This window comes from Patiria miniata, unplaced genomic scaffold (genome assembly GCF_015706575.1).
Source record: "Patiria miniata isolate m_02_andy unplaced genomic scaffold, ASM1570657v1 HiC_scaffold_5, whole genome shotgun sequence".
Classification (NCBI taxonomy): domain Eukaryota; kingdom Metazoa; phylum Echinodermata; class Asteroidea; order Valvatida; family Asterinidae; genus Patiria; species Patiria miniata.
In genome coordinates this window covers 8,562,888-8,587,036 of record NW_024037072.1, presented here as the reverse complement: position 1 = coordinate 8,587,036, position 24,149 = coordinate 8,562,888, and the positions used below count along the sequence as shown (strand labels likewise).

At 40.0% G+C, this 24,149-nt stretch overlaps 2 protein-coding genes across 7 annotated transcripts in view; both read right to left on the bottom strand.

Annotated features, from left to right (window-relative positions):
- Positions 1-1,774: 1,774 nt before the first annotated feature.
- Positions 1,775-14,786, bottom strand: LOC119741569 (angio-associated migratory cell protein-like). 2 transcript variants are annotated; one of them, XR_005272749.1, is made up of 13 exons: positions 14,671-14,785; positions 11,400-11,550; positions 10,619-10,780; positions 9,631-9,750; positions 8,913-9,052; positions 7,925-8,069; positions 6,810-6,893; positions 5,919-6,034; positions 5,690-5,772; positions 5,254-5,344; positions 4,427-4,584; positions 3,100-3,271; positions 1,775-2,745 (listed from the first exon to the last, which is right to left on the bottom strand). XR_005272749.1 is itself a non-coding variant. In XM_038217373.1 (12 exons), the coding sequence occupies exons 2-12, from the start codon at positions 11,488-11,490 to the stop codon at positions 3,196-3,198; spliced, it is 1,266 nt and encodes a 421-aa protein (XP_038073301.1). In that variant the 5' UTR covers positions 11,491-11,550; positions 14,667-14,786; the 3' UTR covers positions 1,775-3,195. The 2 variants fall into 2 exon arrangements, 1 of the variants encoding a protein (XP_038073301.1); XM_038217373.1 differs by having other exon boundaries at positions 1,775-3,271; positions 14,667-14,786.
- Positions 14,787-16,965: 2,179 nt separating this feature from the next.
- LOC119741767 (golgin subfamily B member 1-like) overlaps positions 16,966-24,149 on the bottom strand; it is a 34,290-nt gene continuing 27,106 nt past the window's right edge. For 3 of the 5 annotated variants that reach the window (XM_038217660.1, XM_038217663.1, XM_038217664.1), the window contains 7 exons: positions 23,894-24,083; positions 23,132-23,235; positions 22,277-22,334; positions 20,425-20,463; positions 19,305-19,506; positions 18,612-18,666; positions 16,966-17,788 (listed from right to left, as the gene is read on the bottom strand). In XM_038217660.1, the coding sequence (XP_038073588.1) occupies positions 17,680-17,788; positions 18,612-18,666; positions 19,305-19,506; positions 20,425-20,463; positions 22,277-22,334; positions 23,132-23,235; positions 23,894-24,083 (757 nt within the window). In that variant the 3' untranslated portion in view covers positions 16,966-17,679. Of the gene's footprint in view, positions 17,789-18,357; positions 18,422-18,611; positions 18,667-19,304; positions 19,507-20,424; positions 20,464-22,276; positions 22,335-23,131; positions 23,236-23,893; positions 24,084-24,149 lie in introns of all 5 variants that reach the window. The other 2 variants (XM_038217662.1, XM_038217661.1) reach the window with 2 other exon arrangements.

Here is a 24,149-nt window from a genome sequence, read left to right as displayed (position 1 = left end):
GACTGTACTGATATTGCGTCGCTCAAGTCACTTTTCTGATTATGAGGATTTGGGCAAAACTTTGAAACTCCAAAGTTAGGCCGAATAAAAATTTTTAAAAAGTTTCTCGTCCGGGTTTTTGAAAAAAAGGAGGAAAAAGGGCTTTTTTTTTTTAAGATGGCCGCCATTTTAAAATTTCCTGCAACCGTTGGTGTTTCCACTGCACTGTTCAAGGACACTTTTAAAATGAAAGACAAGTTGGACAAGAGAACTGAAAATATTTACAGTGTCATTTAGAGTTGTATTGGTCTACAATGAATAGTTTAAGATATATGTGACTTTTTTGGTGTTTTTTTACTGCATTTTTCAAAAATAAAAAATAATAAAAAAATCCAGGCGGCCTCCAAAAAGGAAGCGGGCGGGGACGAGAAACATGTTTATCTTTTACTTCGCCTTATAGGCTAACATAAAATAACTTAACGGTAAATGGTCTGCACCGATTGAGGTGTGTCTTTAATTCCTGTTAGTGTTATTGAATTGAATGGGCTAGAAATTGATTTATATCATGTACTTGGTGGTGTTGTTCACAACGTGCAGTACGTGTTTTCGCGATCATTCGTCCACGCCTTCCAGAAAATATTCATTTTCTTTCAAATTTGTTAATATTAATATGAAATGGGATACTGCATGTTATCTCGTTAAGATCGTAACAGTTTAATTAAAATAAAATCGTGTTTTTCGTCACTCAGGCTATGCTCGCGCTACGACGAATTGATTTAGTTTTTACAAACGCAAATGTAAAGCACAGGCACCAGACTATTGCTCATTTGCATACGTGTTCAAAAATCTTGCACATGCAAATTATCCAATACCAGGGTGAGAGAGCAGGTAGTGGTGGGCGCGTACTGCTCGACACCCTGGGGATGAGGTTGGAAATAAAGTAAGCACTGGGGACGAGATGACTAAAATGCATCAACAAGCGTCAACTGGCGTCAACAAACTTCAATGGTCGTCAACCAAGCGTCAACAAATTTTGTAGAAGTTTTGGAAAATCAAAAACAGCTTTATATGGTAGAAATGGCAACAAAGAACACCTTCAGCAAATAAATTAAAAGTAAAAACTATTTCAAAAGTTAGGGGTTTTTTTCAACGCGAAACGTACGACGGACTCTGTCGAATTTGTGTTGGCCACCATTTTGTTTATGTGAAGCTAGCGGTACTACGCATGGCGGCCAACACTAATCAACAAACTCGTCGTACATTTCGCGTTCAAAAAACAAGTTTTTAAATTTTTTTAACTTTAATTCATTTGCAGAAGATGTACTTTATTGCTTTTTCTACCATATAAAGCTACTTTCAATGTTCAAAAGCATATACAAAATGTGTTGATGCTTGTTGACGACAATTAACACTTGTTGACGCTTGTTGACGCATTTTAGTAGGACCCCCCTCAAGTGTTCAATATGTGCCATATAAATATGTTTGAGCCCTCTATCGCCAAAATTACGCCTTTCGCTAAAAAAAAAAAAAAAGCTGTTGCCCACTCTTTCCAAAAAACAAACCACCCAAACTAAAAACAAAACAAATTCATGCGAATGCCTTGAAAATATGAGGCTACCCCGGCCATATTCTTTTGTTCTTTCAACCAGTCACTTTATCTAAAAAAAAAATATATATATATTTTTAAATAATCATTTAGACATTTGATGTCACAAATTTGTCACATCATCAACTTTTTCAAACTTTTCAATCATTTTTTTCCCCCAAAAAGAACACATCCACTGATTAATCAATGTAAGCCTTCTTTCTTTGAAATTCATATTTCCTCTTTAATAAATCAGTACATGTCGACATTCTGATAAACCGAGTCAGCCATCAAAGGTCCTTTTTACCATCTTCGGCCCGAATATGGAACTCTCTTCTGCCCACATACCCACTAACAGGAATCTGGCCAGCTTCAAGAGGGAAGTGAATCGCTATCTGGGCGACAAGCCATCAGCAGTCTCTATTAATAATGTTTCTAGCTGTTAAGGCCAAGATATGCCTTGTGTAAAAAAAAAAAACCAAACAAACAAACAAACACTGGGGAAAAGGATGCTCATAGCTAGGTTTTTGTTGTGTCTTTTTTAATTGTTTGGGGAAAGTTTAGACCTGTTGTGGTGACTTAAACATATTTTTATTGTAAGCACCTCACATATTTTGTACATATCTGAGTCAACAAATAAGTCAATATTTGCATGTACAGCATTTGCATTACTTCATGTCATTATGAATCGGTAACTCAATGTCATATCTTTATTTTGAGGTCTTTTAAGCATCAAGTTGGAAATACAAATATCATGTACATGGATGGAAATAAGCACATGGCGACACGCAGTAGATAATTCATAGATTTTTTTTTGGTTCCAGTCTACCAAACCCATGTAATGCAGATCATGTGATATGTTCTGATCCAATCACCAGACAGAATTTATTTCATGCTTACGCAAAAATTCAACAGCCATCACAAAATTATAACACTGTCCATAAATAAAAGGAAGACAGTAAAAACCCCAAAGGAAGCGTAGTTCAGGTAAACACTGCCCTCTTCCTTAATAAAAAGGCAAAATAGGGTGTACATACAAGCAAAGACAGGGAAATTAATGCGCTTATTAAAAAGGGGGTAAAAGGCCTTAAAATTGTGTAAAATAAATGGCCATTTTAAGATTTCAAACATGATTGATTCTCATGTTTATCCCTTTGGCTCAAAGTTTTGGCTGTCCTGTTCTAAATGAGGGTTCGACCTTAACTTTTTTGTTCATTAGCCAGCCAGGCTACTAGTCCGCGGGCATTTTCACGAGCCCGCATGTTTTTCAGCTCAAATGCAAAATGGGGTATTTTCAGGCTCAATTCTGAGGATCTAATAATTTAACCTTTTAAAACAGTTGAAAAAACTGGACACAACCTGATGAGGTTTTCTTTCTGAATTTAATGATTTATTTCTTCCTGTCCGTTCATCTTTGCTGTATCCCAATAATATTTTGACTCGCCAGCCGGGCTACTTAGGGAATAGTTTGACTAGCCCGCCGCTGTTTTGACTAGCATTTGGCTAGCGGGCTACCGCTAATTTCGAACCGTGTTATAAAGGATTCTTCTGCCTTTTGCAGGATATAACGAGGACGTCTCTGTCGGTGTCTTTCTCGAAGGGAATCCAGTTTGATGACTCTTTGCCAGGATCTACCTCTCCGGACGCTGCAGTGAGAATACCCTACATGACGTGTCTCCAGATGCAGTTACTATGGTGTTTCCGTCACTGTAGAAAAAAAAAAAAAAAAAAAATAGTGAGTCTGTCACGAGTGAAAAAGGGCTCATTAGGCTGGCGTTTATTTCCCGTTTATAATTTCTCTATTCTCACTGGATGGGATGCCAGTACCCACTTATACTCCTGGGTGGAGACAGGCAAGTGGGAGTGAAGTGGCTTGCCCTAGGACACAACATATGGCCAGCAGCTGGATTCGAACCCCTGACCCACTGATCATGAGTCACAAACCCTAACCACTGGGCAAAACACCCCCACACCAAAACCTACACGATTAATAATAAGATTATTATTAGTGAAATTAGATTTCTGTCTTTTTTGGAATGAAATTGTAATTGTGTTACAGGTGTAACGCTAAACCAGTTTAGCCATAATTTGGACACAAATGATTTAATCTCCCATGCACCATCTTGAAACCTATCAATGGGTTGTTCCATATTTGGACATATTTGTGTACTTTGTGGCCAATTTTTTTTTTTTTGGGGGGGGGAGATGCTTTATTGGCCACTTTTGAGGGCCACTTCTTAAGGGCCTTTCACACACATTTAACTGCTTGTTATCAACTTCACTCATATCCCCCGCCCTGCAAACAGGACGCTGGGATACTCTGATGAATTAAGGCTCTGATTGGTTGGATTTCGCGTGACCTGTGATCCTTCGTGTCATCACAGTCGTGACTCTGCAAGGTTTGAAACGGCCGTTAAGACTGATTCATTACTCTTTTATTCCAGTTCAGAGATGTTTTATTTTTGTCGAAAAGCGTAATAATGTAGGAAATTCTGTAAAACATATCTGTGCTGTAAATTTACAATTCCCGTCACTTGCCCAGGCTCCATTTCGAATCACAAACGGTCGGATTGCATTATGCGATGCTCAAAATTGTGTCCACATAGTCCGCAATGAAACAGAAATCACATCCGGTATGGAATGTGCGCATTTCTATGGGAGGTTTTCGGATAGCATTTGCACACATTGTCTAACTGCGGTCTTAAACAGCTATAGCCAGATGCTTTATACATAGGTCATAGGCCACTTCCTTCACAAGATTCTGTGAAGCTCATCAGAGTATCCCAGTGCCCTGTTTGCAGGGCGGGGGGTACGAGTGAAATTATCAACCATCTGACGTTATTAATGGCTGATCTGACTTACTTGCTGATAGCCATATCCAGAATCTCCCCTCTGTGGCCAGTCCACGACGCCACCGATTCTCCTGACCTTGCATCCCACAGACAGACCCTGCCGTCTAGCCCCGCTGTGAAGATCGTAGGGGTACCCGAGGGGTCCCACCTCAGCCGCACTATGCCAGCCTGGAAGGACGGGGTGACACAGACATAATATGAGACTGGGGTTTAGACGGCAGAACAATAATACCTCAGCGTAGAATGGTAGTGGAGTGCTTCTATGTTATCCAGGTTTTTAACTACAAGTTGACCACCAGTCATTTAATCTCAAGTCAAGGGACGACCCATTCAAATGAACTGTGACAAAACTAATCCTGTCTTGTTCTTAATCCCCTGTTTACTTGTGGACCTGACTTGTGATTTGACTGAAACTCTGTCTACTCTTGAAGGCTTCATAGATATGGTGGGATGTGCTATTAGTTTTGCAAAAGGCCAAGGCCTATTACTACACTGATCGAGTTCAACGGCTGAAGAGAACCAATCCTGGTGATGGGTTTGAACAAATTCGCGTCATGTCGGGGAAAGACACATCTACAAACATAAGCGTCCCCGGAATCGACTCCTCTGACCACGAAGGAATTGCCAACTACTTTGTGTCCACTGCTGCCGACATGGAACCATTTGAGCACTTACTTTTCTTATCATGTAGTAGCCGCATCATTGTAATTTGTTTACCTTGCTTGTTAAACATAATTGCTCACCATAAACAAAAAATTGAATAAAATGGAGAGGTAAAGGACAGACAGAGAAAGATTAGAATGACAATAATTCTTTATTGTTTAAAATTCTTTTCACCTCTAACTGGCAGCAATGTCTCCGTTTCTGTGTAGGTATGTCCCAAACTCCTAATATGCCATTCAGTGATCCAACGGCAGCCAGGGATTGACTAGAATCAAAACGAGAAATAAAAATGCACTAACTTTATCACAATCATAAAATGCCGCTTGCAAATGGATGGAAACTGACTAATGATTTACTTCAGCTCAATTTGCAGTTCTGGTCTGAAATGTAAAACTTGGAAACTGCCAATAGAAAAATCTTTGACTAGTGCAGGAATTTTAATAGTATGCCTTAATTTTTACTTTTTTTAAATCAAGGTCATCTGGGTTAACATTTGCCACAAAATTCAGGTTTTCTTGTAAGAAGGAAATGCAGACAACATAAATTCAAAAGGATAACAAAGTTAACAGATTGTAATGTATGCAACAGGGTAAAACTTTGACCTACTGACCTTTGACACAATCCAACAGCCTCCACTGAGTTGCTGTCACCAATCTCTGGTTTTACATTTCCGGCTGAGAAAGTGGCTAAAACCTGGGTGTGAATGACACAAAATCAAAAACATGACCTCAAAGTTTGTTAAAAATCATTATGATGAACAAAAGCAGAAAGAGGAATGTCTGACACAGTTTTTAAAAAATAAGGGGAAAAATTGCACCAAAATATTCAATTCAACTGACCTTAGCATTGTTGCTGTTCAAGACTTTTGCCGTTCCATCAACAGAACCAGTGAGAACCACAATATTGTTGCTATGGCAATCAAGGGATGTCACACCACTACTGTGCCCAGTGTTACCTAAATAGGGCAACAAAAAATATAGAATTCAGTCAGTAAACATTTGAGAACTTTACATGGGCTATAATTTTGAAGTACTGCATGACTTTTTTCAAGACCCTGATCAAAGACATTAATTTCTGGTAAGGCATCCCAAGGCAATGTGTCCCATGAGCTGGACACATAATGGAAGCTACACGCAGTCTTGCATGCTTCCTTGACATTTCATTGTGCATGTGCACCGGTGCATCAAAGTTCAACCCTTCTGTGTCCAGAAAAAGGCTAGTTGCAACTTTATTTGGTTTTGCTCAATCCAACTCTATCTCACTCCCTGAGAGAAATAGAACTAGGCTTGCCTAGTGAGCTGGACCTAGGGCTTTCCATAACCCAGAGACTCAGTCGGTCAGTTGGTGACTCAGTCAGTCATAGTACAATGTGCTGGCCATATGTTGTGTCATATGTTGTGTCCTCTGGCAAGCCGCTTCACCCTCACTTGCCTCTCTCCACCCAGGAGTACAAATGAGTACCAGCACTGGCTGGGGAGTAACCTGTGATGGACTAGCATCCCATCCAGGGGGAGTAGAAATATTCTCAGTCGTTTCATGCTACTGAAACCGGAGATAAACGACGGCCTGATGGGCCACATTGGCTCGGGACAGACTTTACTACTACTACTACTATATGCTGGCCATTTTGGTCCAGCAAAAAAAAGGAGAAAAATGCATCTCTCAATTCCAATGTTGTAAGATACCACAACAGAAGGTTATTAGTAAAACAGATGACAAGGGAACTTAACCTTTGAATGTGTGAAGTGCCGTTGTCTCCTTCAAATCCCATATTTTCACCGTTCCATCTTCATATCCGGCACAGCATCTCTTGCCTGTGCAATCAGAGAAAACAAATATTTCAGGAAGAGAAACCAAAATTCACCTCTTTATTGGATGCAAGGACTTTTCAAATTCAGTTCTGCGAACGGTGCGAATGCATCACCCGAACACATTGTGACTGCCTGTGTACTGGCAAAATTTGCTTGCATAAATATAGGTTTTTTTTGCTATTATGCTTTAAAGGGAACGTGTTATTTTGTAGCAGTAATAGGGAGAAATTTCAACATTTTAGTTTTTATGCTAATGAAAATGTCCATATTCATGAGCCAAAGCGTGATGTCATTCAAGGCAGAACAGTAGTGTCTCCATAGCGTTGAGCACAAATGTACATCAGACTTTTCTTCATTTTCGTGGAGTGAGTTCCACTTTTTACTCGTTTATCATGTTAAACTGCTTGTTTGGACAATAGTAGTGGCCAATATTTCTTCAAAAAATTTGGGGGGGGGTAATTTTGAAGGACAATTTTTTGCACTGTTCATATGCACTTTTGACAAGGAGTACCTTGTGTGACCAAAGCAAAATAGCGCCCTCTTACATGTATTGATGAAAGGAATTGCTAATAATTGAAAAACTACCACTTTCTTGTCACTTCCAATGAAAACAAGTATTAAGGTCTTGTATGTATTGTTGCAACACATAGTAATGTGCATGAAAACAAGATAAGCTGAATTTCCACTGCATGTTTCCTTTAATTCTTTATGTAAAAAGTTGCTTTGTAATCTTACAAAAAAAAGCAAATGTGATGAATTTCAGTCGCAGCCACAGGTAATCTTCACCTGACAAAAATTACAAATCAACTTTTACTTAAAGTTTAACTGCCAAATCTTCCTAATAAAAGATTAAAGATAAAAAATAATAACTAATAGTAGATCTTAATTATATGACTGAATTTTTTTACATTTAAAAAAAAAAGGCATATGTATGCTTCCCCGAAATAGTTTCAAATAGACAGTAATCTCACTGCGTCAGATTTTCAAAAAGTGGGACTGAAGAAAGATTAGTATGAAAAGTTCAAAACACACACCATCTGCAAATATCTTGCCGCATGTCGTTTGGCAGCCGTGCCCTTGCAAGGTCTTACAATCCCCGCTAGGTACCTTCCACATCCAAATCTGACCCTCCGACGTCCCCCCGAAGAGAACATGTGAGCTGTGGTGCCACGTCAGCCACTGTGAAGGACAGAAAACAGTAATATTAAATATTGAACAATATTATAATTCATATATAATATTGCTATCTATAAGATGGAATTTGTGTCGGGGTGATGTAAATTTAATATTAAAGGTTTTGCCCTTCACCGACGTATAAACACTGTATACTCGGTGTGTTACCTCCCGAGTGAAAGTTGGAAAAAATCACTCGGGTGGGACTCGAACCCACGACCTCCTGCTTTCTAGTGTGGATGTCTTACCACTCGACCACTGAGCTTGCGGGATCGGTTGGCTGGCGCGAATCGGATGTGAAGCAGTGGTTACATCACCCCGACTCAAATGCCACCTTATGAAGTTTCATTGCGGACCCACTGCTATATCTGATTCGAACCAGCCAACTGATCCCGTAAGCTCAGTGGTCGAGTGGTTAGCCGTCTGCACTAGAAAGCAGGAGGTCATGGATTCGAGTCCCACCCGAGTGATTTTTTCCAACTTTCACTCGGGAGGTAACAAAAATAGATTATATTGCTTTTAATATATAGCGCTTTCCATCGTATCTACAATCTCAAAGCGCTTTACGATTATTACCCCGTTCATCAGGCCACGAGACCCTGCGGCAGCCGATATCATCGCACATTCGGTCCTCTACCCGATCACAGGTACCCATTCATACTCCTGGGTGGAGAGAGGCAATTGAAGTTAAGTGTCTTGCCCAAGGGCACAAACACCATGTTCCTGGCAGGGTTCAAACCCACGCAAAATTCAATCAAAACTTAACGTTGCTTCAGTCTTAACAATAACCCGAGCCGTAATTGGGGTACACAGTGACCTTTGACCCTTCAATGACCTTGTGACCTTTACCTCCAAGTCCGAGCACTCAAATGACCAGATTTCTTCCTGTGTGTCCACCTTCCAGACTTTAATCAGGCCGCTCATGTCACCCGACACCACGAGGGAACCGTCGTGACTGAAGCCGACACATGCAACCGAGTCTTTGTGACCTAGGATGGCAACAAGTCAGAAAGTCAGAAATAGTCAATTTGATTCATAACTTTTCTTCGGGATCATTGAATTTGTCAATCAACAATTGCATTTAATAATCGTAATAATAATGAGGTGCTTACATAATGCTTTAAACGAAAATCTCACAGCCCATCACAATTATTACCCAATATTAAAAGATTTTCATCAGGCCATTAGACCATTTTTGTTTTGCAGCAGCTCGAAATCAGCACAAGCTGGTTTCTTTTCTCACAGGTCCCAATTTATACTCTGAGTGGAGAGAGGCGATTGTAGTAATGTGTCTTGCCCAAGAACACTAGCACCATGTTCCCCATCAGGGTTCAAACCCACGTAACATTTCATTTACATGAAACAAAATTTACTCTGCAGTTAAGGTCAGTATCTCGGACTAATACAATTATTTTTAAGAAATTCTTAAACATTGTGGCACTAGAGTATTATCAGTTTATTTCTGCCCAACTGTGCTGAACACAGGAAACAGTACAACTCTGGTATGAGGTTATTCATCAAACACGAATGACCTCCATACCCTTGAACTTTGACATTTGACCTTTACCTGAGCACTCCAGCACTGGTTGCCCATCCCCGATTTTCCAGACGTACGCTTTATCGTCCTCGCTCCCCGTAACGGCGAGGGCGCCCTTGGTGGGTTCCAAATCGCAGCAGAATACAGAGGCTGCGTGAACAAAGTTAATATTGAATGAAAATGGTGAGGAATATGTTCTGTTCGAGGCCACAACCAGCACAAACACTTTATTCTATTAGTCCCAATATCGCCCCAAACTACCCTGCCTGTTACTCCCTGTACCGCCCCAAACTACCCTGCCTGTTTCTCCCTATATCGCCCCAAACTACCCTGCCTGTTTCTCCCTATATCGCCCCAAACTGCCCTGCCTGTTACTCCCTGTACCACCCAAACTACCCTGCCTGTTACTCCCTGTACTGCCCCAAACTGACCTGCCTGTCACTCCTTGTACTGCCCCAAACTACCCTGCCTGCTACTCCCTGTACCGCCCCAAACTACCCTGCCTGTTTCTCCCTATATCGCCCCAAACTGCCCTGCCTGTTACTCCCTGTACCACCTACAACCACCCCGACTGTTACTCGCTGTACTGCCCCGAACTGTCCTGCCTGTTTCTCCCTATACCACCCCAAACTACCCTGCCTGCTACTCCCTGTACCGTCCCAAACTACCCAGCCTGTTACTCCCTGTACCCTCCCAAACTACCCTGCTTGTTACTCCCTATACCACCCCAAACCACCCTGCCTGTTACTTCCTGTACCGTCCCAAACTACCCTGCTTGTTACTCCCTTACAGCCCCAAACTGCCCGAAATTGCTTGGTACTAAAATATCTACTTAGCAAAAATGGGTTACCAGCCATAGTCATGCATATTATACCTATATTACTTTTGACCAGTTCGCGACTGATCTTTAATAAGCACTTATATTGGCTGAACAACATATTCTGTTAGCAGCTCTGGGAAGTTGGACCCTGAATTCTGTACAACTGCCACTCTATACGGATCAAACTTCTCAGCTCACCTGTGTGTTTGTCGTAGACAAAGTCAGCGTCGTCCTCCAACTCATCCTCCGCTGGAGCATCCATCCCCTCAGCCTCGTCTTCATTTTCATCATCCCCTTCCTCATCTCCGTCTCCGTCAAAGCCTTCTGAATCCATATCACCCATGTCATCAATCACATACTCTGTAAAATAATTAATGAATAAAGAAATAAATGGCTACCTTCAAATTTATTTTCTCAATCCTCAACAAATGCCTGAAACTAATTCATAGGCAAGTTCCTCCGTGAGAAGTTTTCACAAAAGTGAGATTCAAAGAGCTCAGGAGATAGAATCAGCCAAATACCCAGCAACCATGAGCTGTGCTGGGTTGGAGATACACCCAGGGTTCGAAATTTGCGGAAGCCCGCTAGCTAAATGCTAGTCAAAACAGCAGCGGGCTAGTAAAACTATTCGTTAACTAGCCCGGCTGGCGAGTGAAAAATTATTGGGATACGGCAAAGATGAACATGCAGGAAGAAATAAATCATTACATTCAGAAGGAAAACCCCATCAATTGTTGTCTAATTTGATCAACTGTTTCAAAGGGTTCAATTATTAGATCTGTTAATCAAAAAACACTGTCAAAATTGCCTCAGAATTGAGCCTGAAAATATGCCATTTTGTATTTGAGATAAGAAAAAAATGCGGGCTAGTGAAAATGCCCGCGGGCTAGTTAAGAGTCCGTTTCAGTAGCCCGGCTGGCTAGTGAACAAAAAAGTTGAGGTCGAACCCTAGATACACCACGATGCACCTTAGTCTTACCTCCATCTGCCTCGTTCAAATCAACCACCTCGGCCATATCCTCAGCAGCCGCATCCTCAAAGCCACCATCGGAATCCCCATCTGGATCCATGTTGCTATTTATAGTACACTACTGCTGATGACAGTGGTGACCTCTGACCTTTTGAGAAACCTGCAGGTCAAATGGTTCATAACAGAAATTCCATAAAACAATTATTACATGAGCCAAACTGAATACCTTTCAAACAAATGCACGCAAGGATACAATTATTTTCACAGATGGTGGGCCGAATATAATTTTGGACACAATATCTGTAGTTCCAAAACATATCAACATATAACTTCTGCACCCTAAAGCAATCTTCCTTTGTCCATTTTCAACAGTATTTTGACAGAAAATATGACTTTTTCACCAATTTTTCCAGTTGATACCATCGAATCAATGCAGATTTGTCAACGCATCGCGCCTTACGGCCTGAGTTAGATGACATCGTTTTACCCCATAATTTCCCTCCTGCCTAAATCAACATAGCCCCATAAATGTGGCCAATTTACTTGACTACCGCCGTAAATAAAGGCCACACTTGGACCATGTACCCGAAAATGTAGAATTTTGTCAAGTTTTCATTTTCAAATTTAGACTTTCTTTGTAGTTTATTTACGCTTTAGAAGCACACTCACTCTCTTTAAAGGGATAGAAAATTAGTCCCCCCTTTTTCAGACATCTATATTTTGTGTAATTTCCAGGTTCGTTTGCACCCATTAGCGTATCTAAATTCCAACACAAAATTACACAAAATATAGACGTCTGAAAAAGGGGGGACTAATTTTCTATCGCTTTAAAGAGGGTGAGTGTGCTTCTAAAGCGTAAATAAACTATACAGGCAGACAGGGGGCCTAAAGTCTAAATGTGAAAATGAAAACTTGAAAAAGTTCTACATTTTTGGGTACATGGTCCAAGTGTGGCCTTTATTTACGAAAGTATTCGGAAAAAATTCCATACTCGGACGTCACTTTTTTCAATTATTTTTCTAGCGCCAAAAGTTACATCTTTTATGGTTATTCCTCCACTTTCCCTCCTCTACTCTCACCCTCTCCTTTCCTTAATTTCTACTTTTTAATCAGTCAGTTACTTCATCGGGATTCGAACCTCTGACGCTTGCTTGATACACGAGACTCTTAACCGCTAGGCCGCGCACGATCGCTGTTGCAATAATCAATCTTTGGACGTATTTGAAGTATCCATTGAAATAAACTAAATATTCATGAGAAAATAAATATTCATAATGACGTATTGCACTATCATTGGCAGGCTCATGCGACGTCATGGTTGTTGATGTCACGTGTATAACGTACCGCTGTCTTTCAGCCACTACAATCAGTTTTGACCGGCTGCTTCAAGTTAGTTCTGCACGACGTATGCATCCAAAATGTGCTCTAAAAACACATTTTGAGTAAATTTTTTTCACCTTAACACAGCTTCCTGGATTTCTCTTGGTTCAAATGACAAGGTGAGGTGACAATTAATATGTTTGGCAGCAGATAAATTGACATCCGAGTATGGAACTTTTCCCAAGTATTCCAGTAAATTGGCGGCGATAGTGTAGTGTAGGGCCCGGTTCCTAGTATAAGGGAACAAAATCCACTTTAAAATTATTAGACCGAACAAAAGACAACATACTCAATAAACAGGTATGTCATACTATAGATAGAGTGCAGGGTTTTTATTTTGGGGGGAAATTTTGGGGTAAAATGATGATGACAGCACGGTGACAACACGCAACCCGAAAATAAAGATGGCGATCATCGCGCCAAGTACCGTGTCGTGAGCATGCATGGCGCGCTGAATCGCAAGGCACAAACCGCGCAGGAAAATCGGGATTTTAAAGCATTTTTGACTCTAATTTGATCAAGACAAAACAGGAGCCCTACACTACGCCATCGCCAAATTGGCCACATTTATGGTGCTACAGTCAACACTATGCCATGTATGCCCTCTTTCCACACTCCCGTTGGGGTCCTACTAAAGCGCGTCAACAAGCGTCAACAAGCGTCAACAAGCGTCAACAAATTTTAGTAGTCGTTAAGTGCGCGTCAACAAATTTTGTATAGGCCTTTGAACAATAAAAACAGCTTTATATGGTAGAAAAAGCAATACTGAACATCTTCTGCATATCAATTAAAGTTAAAATTATTTTAAAACTTGGTTTTTTGAACGCGAAATGTACGACGAATTTGTCGATAAAAGTAGGCCGCCATCTTGTTTGGATGGCGCTGTAGACTTCGCGCATGCGTAGTATTGCTCTTTACACTTCACGCATGCGTAGTACGGCTAGCTACACATAAACAAGATGGCGGCCAACTTTTATCGACAAATTCGTCGTACATTTCGCGTTCAAAAAACCAAGTTTTAAATTTTTTTAACTTTAATTGATATGCAGAAGATGTTCATTATTGCTTGTTCTACCATATAAAGCTGTTTTTATTGTTCAAAGGCCTATACAAAATTTGTTGACGCGCACTTAACGACTACTAAAACTTGTTGACGCTTGTTGACGCTTGTTGACGCTTGTTGACGCGCTTTAGTAGGACCGGATATGCTTTTCATCTTTGCCAGCTATTTTGGTTAGTCCATTGCTTGCACTGCACGCGCTTAAAGGGAATATACAACATTTGCAAACATCGAAAAATAAAACTACCAAGTTTTTGCGAAATACCTTAACAGGATGTTGGTAAATGACAGTCTAAAGCATCCTGTAAAATTATGGCACCTGGTATACTGTCATTTTCAAGAAAAGTGGTATTTTTGTATCAATTTCCAACGCTGATCGGCCGATCAGCGTTGGAAACAACTGGCTTTTTTTCAAATACTGGCCCCAATTGACCATTGCACTTGTTTGCAATCGATTACAAACCTATGAACGGGTACGAGCAAGCTAGACTGGTTCCCTGACCTTACAATTCCCCAATGTATGTAAACTGTTTCTTCTTATATGGAGTCAGGGAACCAGACTACAGGAAAATTATCGTTTTTCTTGGTTTTTATAGCATTTTCGAACCCAAAATCTCCAAAAAGTCAGTGTAACTATATTTGCTTTATATTTCCAACCCCCCAATTCCATCCATTTCTGAAAATTACAGCAAAAGCAAATGATGTATATTCCCTTTAACATTATCAATTTTGTCCGGAATCTGGGCAAAGAAAAGCAATCCAACTTTTCAAGTTCACCAACAAAGTTTCCCATAACGGAACCACTGATAAAACAATTGACATGACAGGATTTGTACCTACAGTTTACAAATCTCCAAGATGTCCAGTAGGTTTCTGCAATCGAATAAGTTCAGATGAATTCAGTCAACATAGTCAAGTCATTCTGTAGTGTAGTTGAACTTTATCGATACACGTGAATACGAATGAACAGCGCCCTCTGTTGCTCCCATTAACAATTTATTTAGGAATATAAGTGGGAGGGGCGTGTGGGTGCTGGGGGGGGGGTGAGGTGGAGGGCTAGTTGCGATTTTCATTGCTTTCTACGACTTCCCTTGCACTTCAAAGATCTATATATTATAATAAACAATGATTTTCCAAAATAAATCAACGTTGATGTAATCATATCACACACTTGAAAAAATCCACAACATTCCTGGTAACGTTATTCATGGGAATACAATTTTCGACTTCCATCCCATGCAGCCCCACCCTAGTCTATGTAATGGAAGCCATGGTCTATTATATTTGAGCAGATTTGCTGATTAATTATCTTGACCTCTAGATTTTGACCAATCACTGGGCACTTTCTATATCGGGTCTTTGGTCATTCACCGATTGACGCGTCGCAGACATGGATAAAAAATAACCCTAGACACAGCAACAAAGGCTGTGGTCAGGTGCTCTGTGTTATGTTACGTGATACATGCCCAGAAGTTGTCTTACAAAACATTGCATTCGAATCGACCAATTAAACATTTAGTCCTGTTTTGGAAATGAAATGACGTCACGATTTAGTAAAGTCGACTCCGGTTGGCCGAGGTGCGGGATAGCATAAATCTACATGCTCAGATATATCAGACGTTATGCAGGAGACTGGGCTCTGTGGATAACAGGTGATACTCAGACTACCCCCACCCATTCCAAAATAACTTTTTTTAAATTTGACTTCAATCGAAAAGCCTATGAGGCAAAAAAGAGAAACCGACAGACTCAATGGTTCAAGTATGTTCAATTTTAAAAAATCAAGAATGGGAACTAAAATTAAATTGCACTTCATTGGTACAGGCAAATGGAAAATACAGTTTTAAAGAAGGAAAGTAGGAGAAAGAAAATATTAAATTAAAAAATAAAAGAGGAATAAACCTACACCAGCAGGGCATGGCCAGTAAACATAAGAGCGATTATATTCGGTATAGCCCAATAATTATCTAAAAGACAAAAGATATGTCAAGCTAGAACCACTCTAAGCAATCCATATTTTCAAATAACAGTTCCCAGGTTAACACCCAAAGTCTATGCCTAGTGAATTCACATTGTGTTATACAAAACTGTCACACTCAACAAGTAGGTTGTTACATAAAGATCCATTGTCCAAAATATTCATATTTCTTTCCAATTTCTTATAGTATTTTTTATCCTGTGTATAAACTCAGCTTTTATGTGATCATGTTGGACTACTGGACTTGCATGAAGTGGTAAGTCTCAAAACTAAAATAAAATGCAGTTAAAAGTAAACTTACAGAATAATAGTGCCATAATGTATCTTTCTAAATTAAAAAATAATATAAAGAATATGAGGACAATGTCAGAATGAATGTATGATTTATCTTTACAGGGAATGAAATACAATATTTTTAATGATAATCCTACTTTAAATGGAAGCATACTGCCTGGAACACACTTCCTATTTTAATCATTTAAAACCACATTATATTAATTGTATTTAGTTTTGAGATATATTAGTCAGTTTTGAAAATGTAAGTTATTGTCCTGTATTTTATTTGGCAAATAGTTGGTAGTTCACAAAAGCTGTTTAGATTGAAGTTCTTTAATTATAAAATAAATACGGCTGTGCATCTGGTACATAATTTGCATTGACTACTGATGACGTTTGCAATATTATTTATAATTTAACAAAAGCTAGGATATGCTGGAGGTTCAGAACTTTGGTACGTACTCTCTGAACAGGACATTTCAACTCAAAACTAACATCAAACGTAATGGAAGGTTTTGTAGAAAGAATACAGAAAAAGAATTGGAAGTCTGAGTCTTAGAACCCAAGGGGGGGGGGCAATGGGGTGGGAGTGGGTGGGGAGTGCCGGAGTGGTGAGTGGGGGGGGGGGGGGGGTGGCTTGAGTAGCGTGAGGAGTGGGGTGGGGAGTGGGCTGAGGAGTGGGGTGGGGAGGGTTTGGGAATGGGGTGGGGAATGGGGTGGGGACAGGGGTGGGGCTAAGGCCAAGTTCGCGCAAGGACTATAGTTGACCAATGGTTAACCACAGTTCGACTAACGCTTGCCCGAACTCTGTCTAGTCGACAGTGGTCGACTACGCTAGTCGACTATTTGGAACCAACCTACTGGGGCTGGTTGCATCGCTGGTAACCAATAGCCGGGCGCATTCATAACGCTAGCAGGGAGCCAGGATCCAGAAGTTTTGCGATAACATCTTGACCAGCGTTCGGCTAGAGACGTTCGCACATTGCTATTACTGCGCAGGCGTAAGGTACGTCACAAATCAACCACTAGTTGACTAATAGTCCTTGCCCGAACTTGGCCAAGGATGAGGACAGGGGTGGGGACAAGGGTGGGGAGAGGATGGGCAAAGGGATGGGGACATGGGTAGGCGAGGGGTAGGGAATGGATTGTTTAGTAGCATTACCTTAACGACATGGATACTGAGGTGGACAGAGTGATACAAACTAAAACCTTTCCAACACCAAGATAATTTTACACAAACATCAATAAAAAAGCAACAATGAATAACTTTCAGGTAAAATACACTGAATCTTTCTGGCACCATAATTATAATCCTCCTCCAATTGACACAATTTCTGTACATATTTACAATGGAAGCATCTAAAATAACAAGCATATTTCTTTTGTTTTGTACACACAAATATGTTTGAATATGTAGGCTGAACAGAATTCCAATTTGGAATCATAAAGTTTACATTCTATTCTCTGATACATTTAGAAGAAAATGATTTGAAATTACGTTTACAATGCTGATGCGTATTTACATAAATTGGCAAGCTAAGTTTTGAATATTCTAACATGATAACTACAAGTCGATAGTCTGGTGCCGGTACTGATTAACAGGACATTAACAGGTACGCAATAAACAAGTGCAGAGCCACAGCATAGACCATCATTGCAGTGCGGAGGCTGGGATGAGACCGCTTGATGCGGTTGATGTACTGCCTGTATAGTGGCAAACACAAAACAAAACAAAGATTGTATTGAAAATGGTGAAACATAAATTTAGATTTAGTGGGTTTGGAACATTAAAAATATGGCAATGCACTAAATACATGTATAAAAGACAACAATTTTTGGAGATATATTTTGATGAATCTTTCTCATCAAACTGTTGATGAGTTTGTTAACGTGTTAATTGGCTAGATGAATAAAATATGATTCTTGGCTCTGAAATTAAAAAATAAAATTGAATAGTTGTTTGTGTATGAGACCAAAAATGGACAGAATATTGGGTACAGACAGATTAACAGATAGGACAGAAAACACAGGAAGTAGCATGTGAATTAACAACGTAAACAACTCAGCATTCGACAAAAAATGTGCTTTGACCAAAAAAAATCGTTGTAGCGATGATATATCTTAACTCCCTCCAAACCATTTAATTTCAATAATAACATTTGTTCAGAATAATGAAACCGAACAGCAGCATGCAAATATGATACGACCAACTGCAATTTGTTTTTACAAAGCCAAATTTGAAAAAATTTGATGATGAAAAATGGGCCACCTACGTCCAAAACATATTTGATTTAGACCCAATCTCCACGGTACTGTTCGGAATACGAAGGGACCAGACTGCAGGATAGAATAAACGGAAAACAAAAACAAAAACAAAGTTGGAAAATGTTTCAATGTTTTTTTTGTTGTACTGGACAGTGGATACTGTATAAAACTGAAGAGCAGAAGAGTCTGTGTCTGGTACCTGGACCCACTCGTGTAAAATAATATGGAAGCGTTATAAGCAATGATGAGGGTTCAAACTGACCTTCGACCTTGTAGCCAGTTGAGGACTTGGGTTCCAAGGGAACCAGCCTGACGAGCTGTAATAAAATGATTAATAAAAGAGCAAACATTTACTTTTGATATTATACCTTGGAAGTTAAAAAAAGTAGAAAACAGCATTTGTGACTTGCGTTCACAAAATAGATTACAACAATTTAAAGGCCTAAATGCAGTAAAAAAAAAGGCATCAACAACATTAACATATGCATAAATTTACCTTGGTTTCCAAGTAATTTTTTTTTTGGAATTAATTTTCAACTCTCCTTCTTGGACAATATAACATTCTGTACCAACAAATTGAATGACAGTTTATATGGAATTTCTTGTTTTCTACTTGATCCAAAATCTCCTGAAAAGAGTACACTGTGTAGAAACCAACTTGTAGGCAACTTCGTTTTAGCACATCAGGCAATATAGAAATACTAGTTACCTTTCAGAGTCTGACTTTGTTAAGCATGACGTAGCTTGCGAGGTCGTCACTACCTCTTCATTCAGCGTTGTGGCTAAATCGGAGACAACACTGAATGAAGAGGTTCTGACGACATGCTTAACAAAATCAGACGCTAAAAGGTAAGAATTATTTCTATGTCAATATGACAGTGTCCAATATCACTATCCATGCTGCCATAGCAGGCAATATATGTCAACTAAGACAAAGAGAAACAGCAGGGCTTACTGAGTACGTGTCCTGCTCCATACGGCTGCAGCAACGGCGTTCTCTCGGCAGTGTCTTCCATCTGCACTTGAATGTCCTGCGAGGGCGGTGTTGGCGGAACTTTCTCCGCGGGTCTGCTCTCCAGGACGCGTATTTGATCCTGAGCACGCACCAATGCTTCCTCTGTTCGCAGACGCTGTTCCCTTTCCCTCTGCAATGCCGCCTGAAAAGATCAAGAAACATGAGTGCAAAAGACTTGAACCCAAACTCAAAATGCATTTTTATAAGGAAAATTTCAGATTCCTCCAAGATCTGCCACATATATTGTGAGTATTTCTGTTAATGCACTTTCCCCTTCATCATATTACACTGCATGCTCGGGAAAACTTGTTTAACCCAGATGATTTTTGATGCAGCTAGCAAAAACAACTTGACAACATGGAAAATATGTCATTTAAAGCTCTTTCGTTTGTTTGCAAATTTCTGTCTTTGTTTTCAATGAGTTTAACTGCCAGATAACTCAAAGACAACACAAAGATATAACATGCATTTAACGTTCAGGGAATATGACATTAAAATGTTTTGGATTCTTATGCATATCACGATGCATCTTAAATCCGCCCTCAAGCCGACCTTGTGACATCTCAACAGTTGAAGAAAGAGTAGAAAAATTTCAACTTCTGCGCCACAACGGAACATGTTCCAGACAGGCGGGAATCTATCAGAGTCTATCTGTGTGAAGTTAAGACTTTGTGTGCGCATCCGGATCATCTTATTTCATTGTGTAGCCAATCAGAGTGCAGCAAAATGGCCGAATGACAGACTGAAGATCGTTTGATTGTTATCAACACGTGCACCGCCAGTTTGAAGAAGTCACATGATTACGTCTAGGCCGAGGAATCGTCGTCGCATCGTGTGTGACATGAGCATGATTGTGTTTAGTCTATGTCGAGATGCTGCTTGTTGCACGATAATCACACAATATCTCAGTTTTGTGACCTGAGCAGAACTTTTGTTCTTGATGCCGATGGTTCCATCGCGGCGCCAGCAAATCACAGGTCGATCTGAGGCCGGCTTTAGGATCTCAGACAGTTAAGGAAGTGGCAAGATGATGGGAAAGTTAGTTTGTTCTGCCACCCACCTCAAGTGTTAGTTGATCAGCTGAGGTGGGTGCCTTACCCTATGATGAGAAAAAGATAACACACATACTCTTCAAAACAAACAAACCAAGCAGGAAAAAGATGTTTCTGTGACAGTAGCATGCATATTACCGTAATTTCCTGCGGATAAGACGCGTCTTATCTGACTTTCTAGACCACAAAAACATCGCTGCGCCTTATCTACAGGTGCCCCTTATCTGGTGTCGCTTGAGTTCAAAGTGACGGTCTTTGTGTGAAGAATTCTTTCAATGCCGCAATCAATAAGGCGGTCAACCAAGGCTCAACTCTCCAGACATTGTGACCGTATTTTCATTCCAACAATGCCGCGATGTGTTGATCCCCCATGATCGTGCTTTCATTCCAACACTGCCGCAATGCGTTGATCCCCCTTAGTGATCGTGCTTTCGTTCCAACAATGCCGTCATACAAACGTTTTTCTTTGTGGCCGTTTTTTCATTCCGAAAATGCTGCAATCAGAATTACTTAAACGTTTGGAAATCGCATTCACTCAAGTTCTATTGTGTGAACGTTGAGGGTGTTTATTGTACATAAATAAACACCACGCGGTCTGGGTAAATTTTCCCGTGTCGAAAGTCCAAGTGCGGACAGTGGTCACATTTGACCATTTCTCATTTTACTATCGTCTCGGTAAAACCTTCCAAAAAAAAAGTCCAGTGCGGACACGGCTTAATTCATCCTCCGAATAGTGTGATCGTTCTAAGGCAACACAATGGCCCCTTTGTGGCGATGTACCGGTACCGACACCGGGTGACACCTGGTGTTCTTCTGTGTGCGGTCAAACATGCGTCTTATGCGGCGGTGCGCCTTATCTGTTGGCGTTTGAATTTTTTGGGGGTGATTTTAGGGACCTGCGCCTTATCCGCCGCGCGCCTTATCCGCAGGAAATTACAGTACATTTAATTTTTTTTTTTAAGTGTTAGTATGCAAATTTAACATGGTTTGAGGGTGGACAGTCCATATTCGCTCCCGAGGTATTGGAAGTTGACAAACTAGTTCCCGGGGCGAAGCCGAGGGAACTAGTTTGTCAACTTCCAATACCGAGGGGAGCTAATATCGGCTGTCCACCCGAAACAAACCATGTTATATTTGTTTAACTATACCTCATACATAATTCAGTTGACGATTTTTTTTATATATGCACCTAAAACAAAAATTTCGGAGAAACTTGTACGGCTCACCAAAAGAATGTTTTGCTCAACTTCACTTGTTCAGTTCGTTTGCAATACAGTACCTACAATTGTAAATACAGTTTTTGTGTGCAACTTTCTTTTGTACAGGAGGCATCTTTATTGTCCACAAATTTTCTCCAGTACGGCACCATTGAGCTCGGGAAAATTAACATTTACGCAAACCGTGCAACCATGCATCTCTCTTGGGCAATGTTCGCGCGTGCGTACTAAACCAGTGCAACAGTTCCTCGATTGCTTTGTAAAGCGCATGTGTAGTAGACTGTCGCACTGGTAGCCCGTGCGACAGTCTACTACGCGTGCGTATTCACCCTGTGCGTGAATACGCGTGCGCGCGTTTGGTAAACAGCAAGAATAACATCTGGCACGTGATGGTGAATTAACCTGTGAGAGTTCGGCTCTCGATCATGAATATGTATGAGGTATAGTAATATATATTAATGACTTACCAAAAAAATTTACATTTTAGTATTTGCTAAGCCAAATGCAATGTTTAATGAAACAACAATCTTGTTATTTTTCATGACAGACATTCATTGCCAAAAAAAAAATGTATGCTGTAAATGCTGTACTACTTGAAGCTGACATGCCAACAGTTTATTTAAAATATATATAATATATTTACCTCCACTTCAGTAAACTCATTGGCAATCGCTTCTCTAGACTGTTCAGCATCCTCCAACCTTCATTTATAAAATAAAAAGGGAAATATGTGGGGGGGGAGTGAAAGAAAGTTTCAATTATTCCATTACATCAAGATGACAATGCTCAAAAATCATATATTCCGGGATGAATAATGCTAATGTTTATGGTTCATTCCGTAAATCAGGTGTCCAAAATGTGACACTTTTGGTTTCCCTGTTACACCTGTTAATTTCCCATGCAAGTATTGTTCTAATTAACTTGAAACTATTTCTTTATTTATTTGGAAGGTACTCAGCTTTACATATTCACTCTTGGAGATAGAAGGCATTAGGCCGAATAAAAAAAACACCATGTTTCTCGTCCGGGTTTTCGAAAAAAAGGAGGAAGCGGGGCTTTTTATTTTTTATTTGTTTCAAGATGGCCGCCATTTAAAAATTTCCTGCAATTGTTGGTGTTTCCACTGTTCAAAGACACTTTTAAATGAAAGATAAGTTGGATTAGAGAACTGAACATATTTACAGTGTCATTTAGACTTGTATTGGTCTACAATTTATTTTCCGATGAATTTGTGGACTTTTTCGGTGTATTTTTTACTGCATTTTTCAAAAATAAAAAATAATAAAAAAATCCAGGCGGCCTCCAAAAAGGAAGCGGGCGGGGACGAGAAACATGTTTTCTTTTTTACTTCGCCTTATAGAATGTGTCCTGGATTTACAAAATCTGATATCAGATGGACCCCAAGGTTATGGAATGACCCATATTCTCATACATAATGACGCAAAAGAAGGACCAATTCAGGACATTTTAACTTGATTTACAGAACTGAATACCGCACCTTCTGCTGATGTCAATCAGCTCATCTTGGTGGGTTTCCCGTACTACAGGTGCACCCTGCTGAAGGCTAGATGTCTCGGCTCTTATGATTGGTTCCTCAATCTCCTGCAAATACACCATGAATGAAATAACTGGTCAATCATCTGCCTTGTCTTTAATGACAAAAAAGATGTGAGGCATTCTGGCAAAATGAGACGGAACTGGGCACAGGCCGTAGTGGAGAAAAACCAAATGGGTGTTTCTTTTGTTTTATCCTCACATAATATTAATATTTGTAATCAGTGATATGTGTACAACATATATTTTAAAGAAATAGTATAAAACTCGTGGAATAGAAGTGCTATTGAGAAACAAGTGTCATTTCTCATTTTCCCGACCACAACCTTTTTTTCAGTATTTTACTTTTTTTGAGATGTCGATAAATGCAAAGTTTAAACAGCCATAACTTGTCAACAGAATGCCCGATTGAAGTGCAACAAAGAGTATTGCAAACCCTCATTTCAACCTTTGCCCAGTTCTGTTACATTTAGCCAGAATGCCACTTATATTTGCGTTAATACAGCAAACCACTCAAATCGGTCGATGTCTCATTCAAAATGAATGGCTTTTGTATTCGTAGAAAAATAGCAATTAAGAAGAGAAATCTATTTTTTGAGAGGAAACTCAAATTTAGCACAGGGAGTGCATCTTAAAAAAAAAAGTTTTCAGTCATAAAAAAGAGCAAGTATGGATATGAGAAGAGTACGTAATCATCTTGACTTACCACAGCAGCGCGGCTGACAAACGTCCGTTCCTTGTCTTCCACTTGCTCCGTCAGCTTGATGTTCTCCGTTTCCACCAGCTTCAGCTCCTTCTGCAGATCCCGGGCAGCTCTGGCCGAGTTGTGCAGCTGGATGCTCAGGTTGTTACGTTCCTCAATCAGTGCCGAGATCTGCATGGTCATGTCTTCGCACCTAACAGGACAAAATGAACCAACATCTTGTGATTATTATTATTATTATTATTAGCAACCAAAGCAT

Bases quoted from the DNA above. Each gene is read 5' to 3' on its own strand.
- LOC119741569 (XM_038217373.1), bottom strand. From the start codon at position 11,490: ATGGATCCAGATGGGGATTCCGATGGTGGCTTTGAGGATGCGGCTGCT. The intron at 6,035-6,809 runs GTTAAGTTCCCT...TGCCCTATTTAG, and splicing joins GGCACTTCACACATTCAAAG to GTAACACTGGGCACAGTAGT. The intron at 4,585-5,253 runs GTGAAAAGAATT...CCGTCCTTCCAG, and splicing joins GACATTGCTGCCAGTTAGAG to GCTGGCATAGTGCGGCTGAG.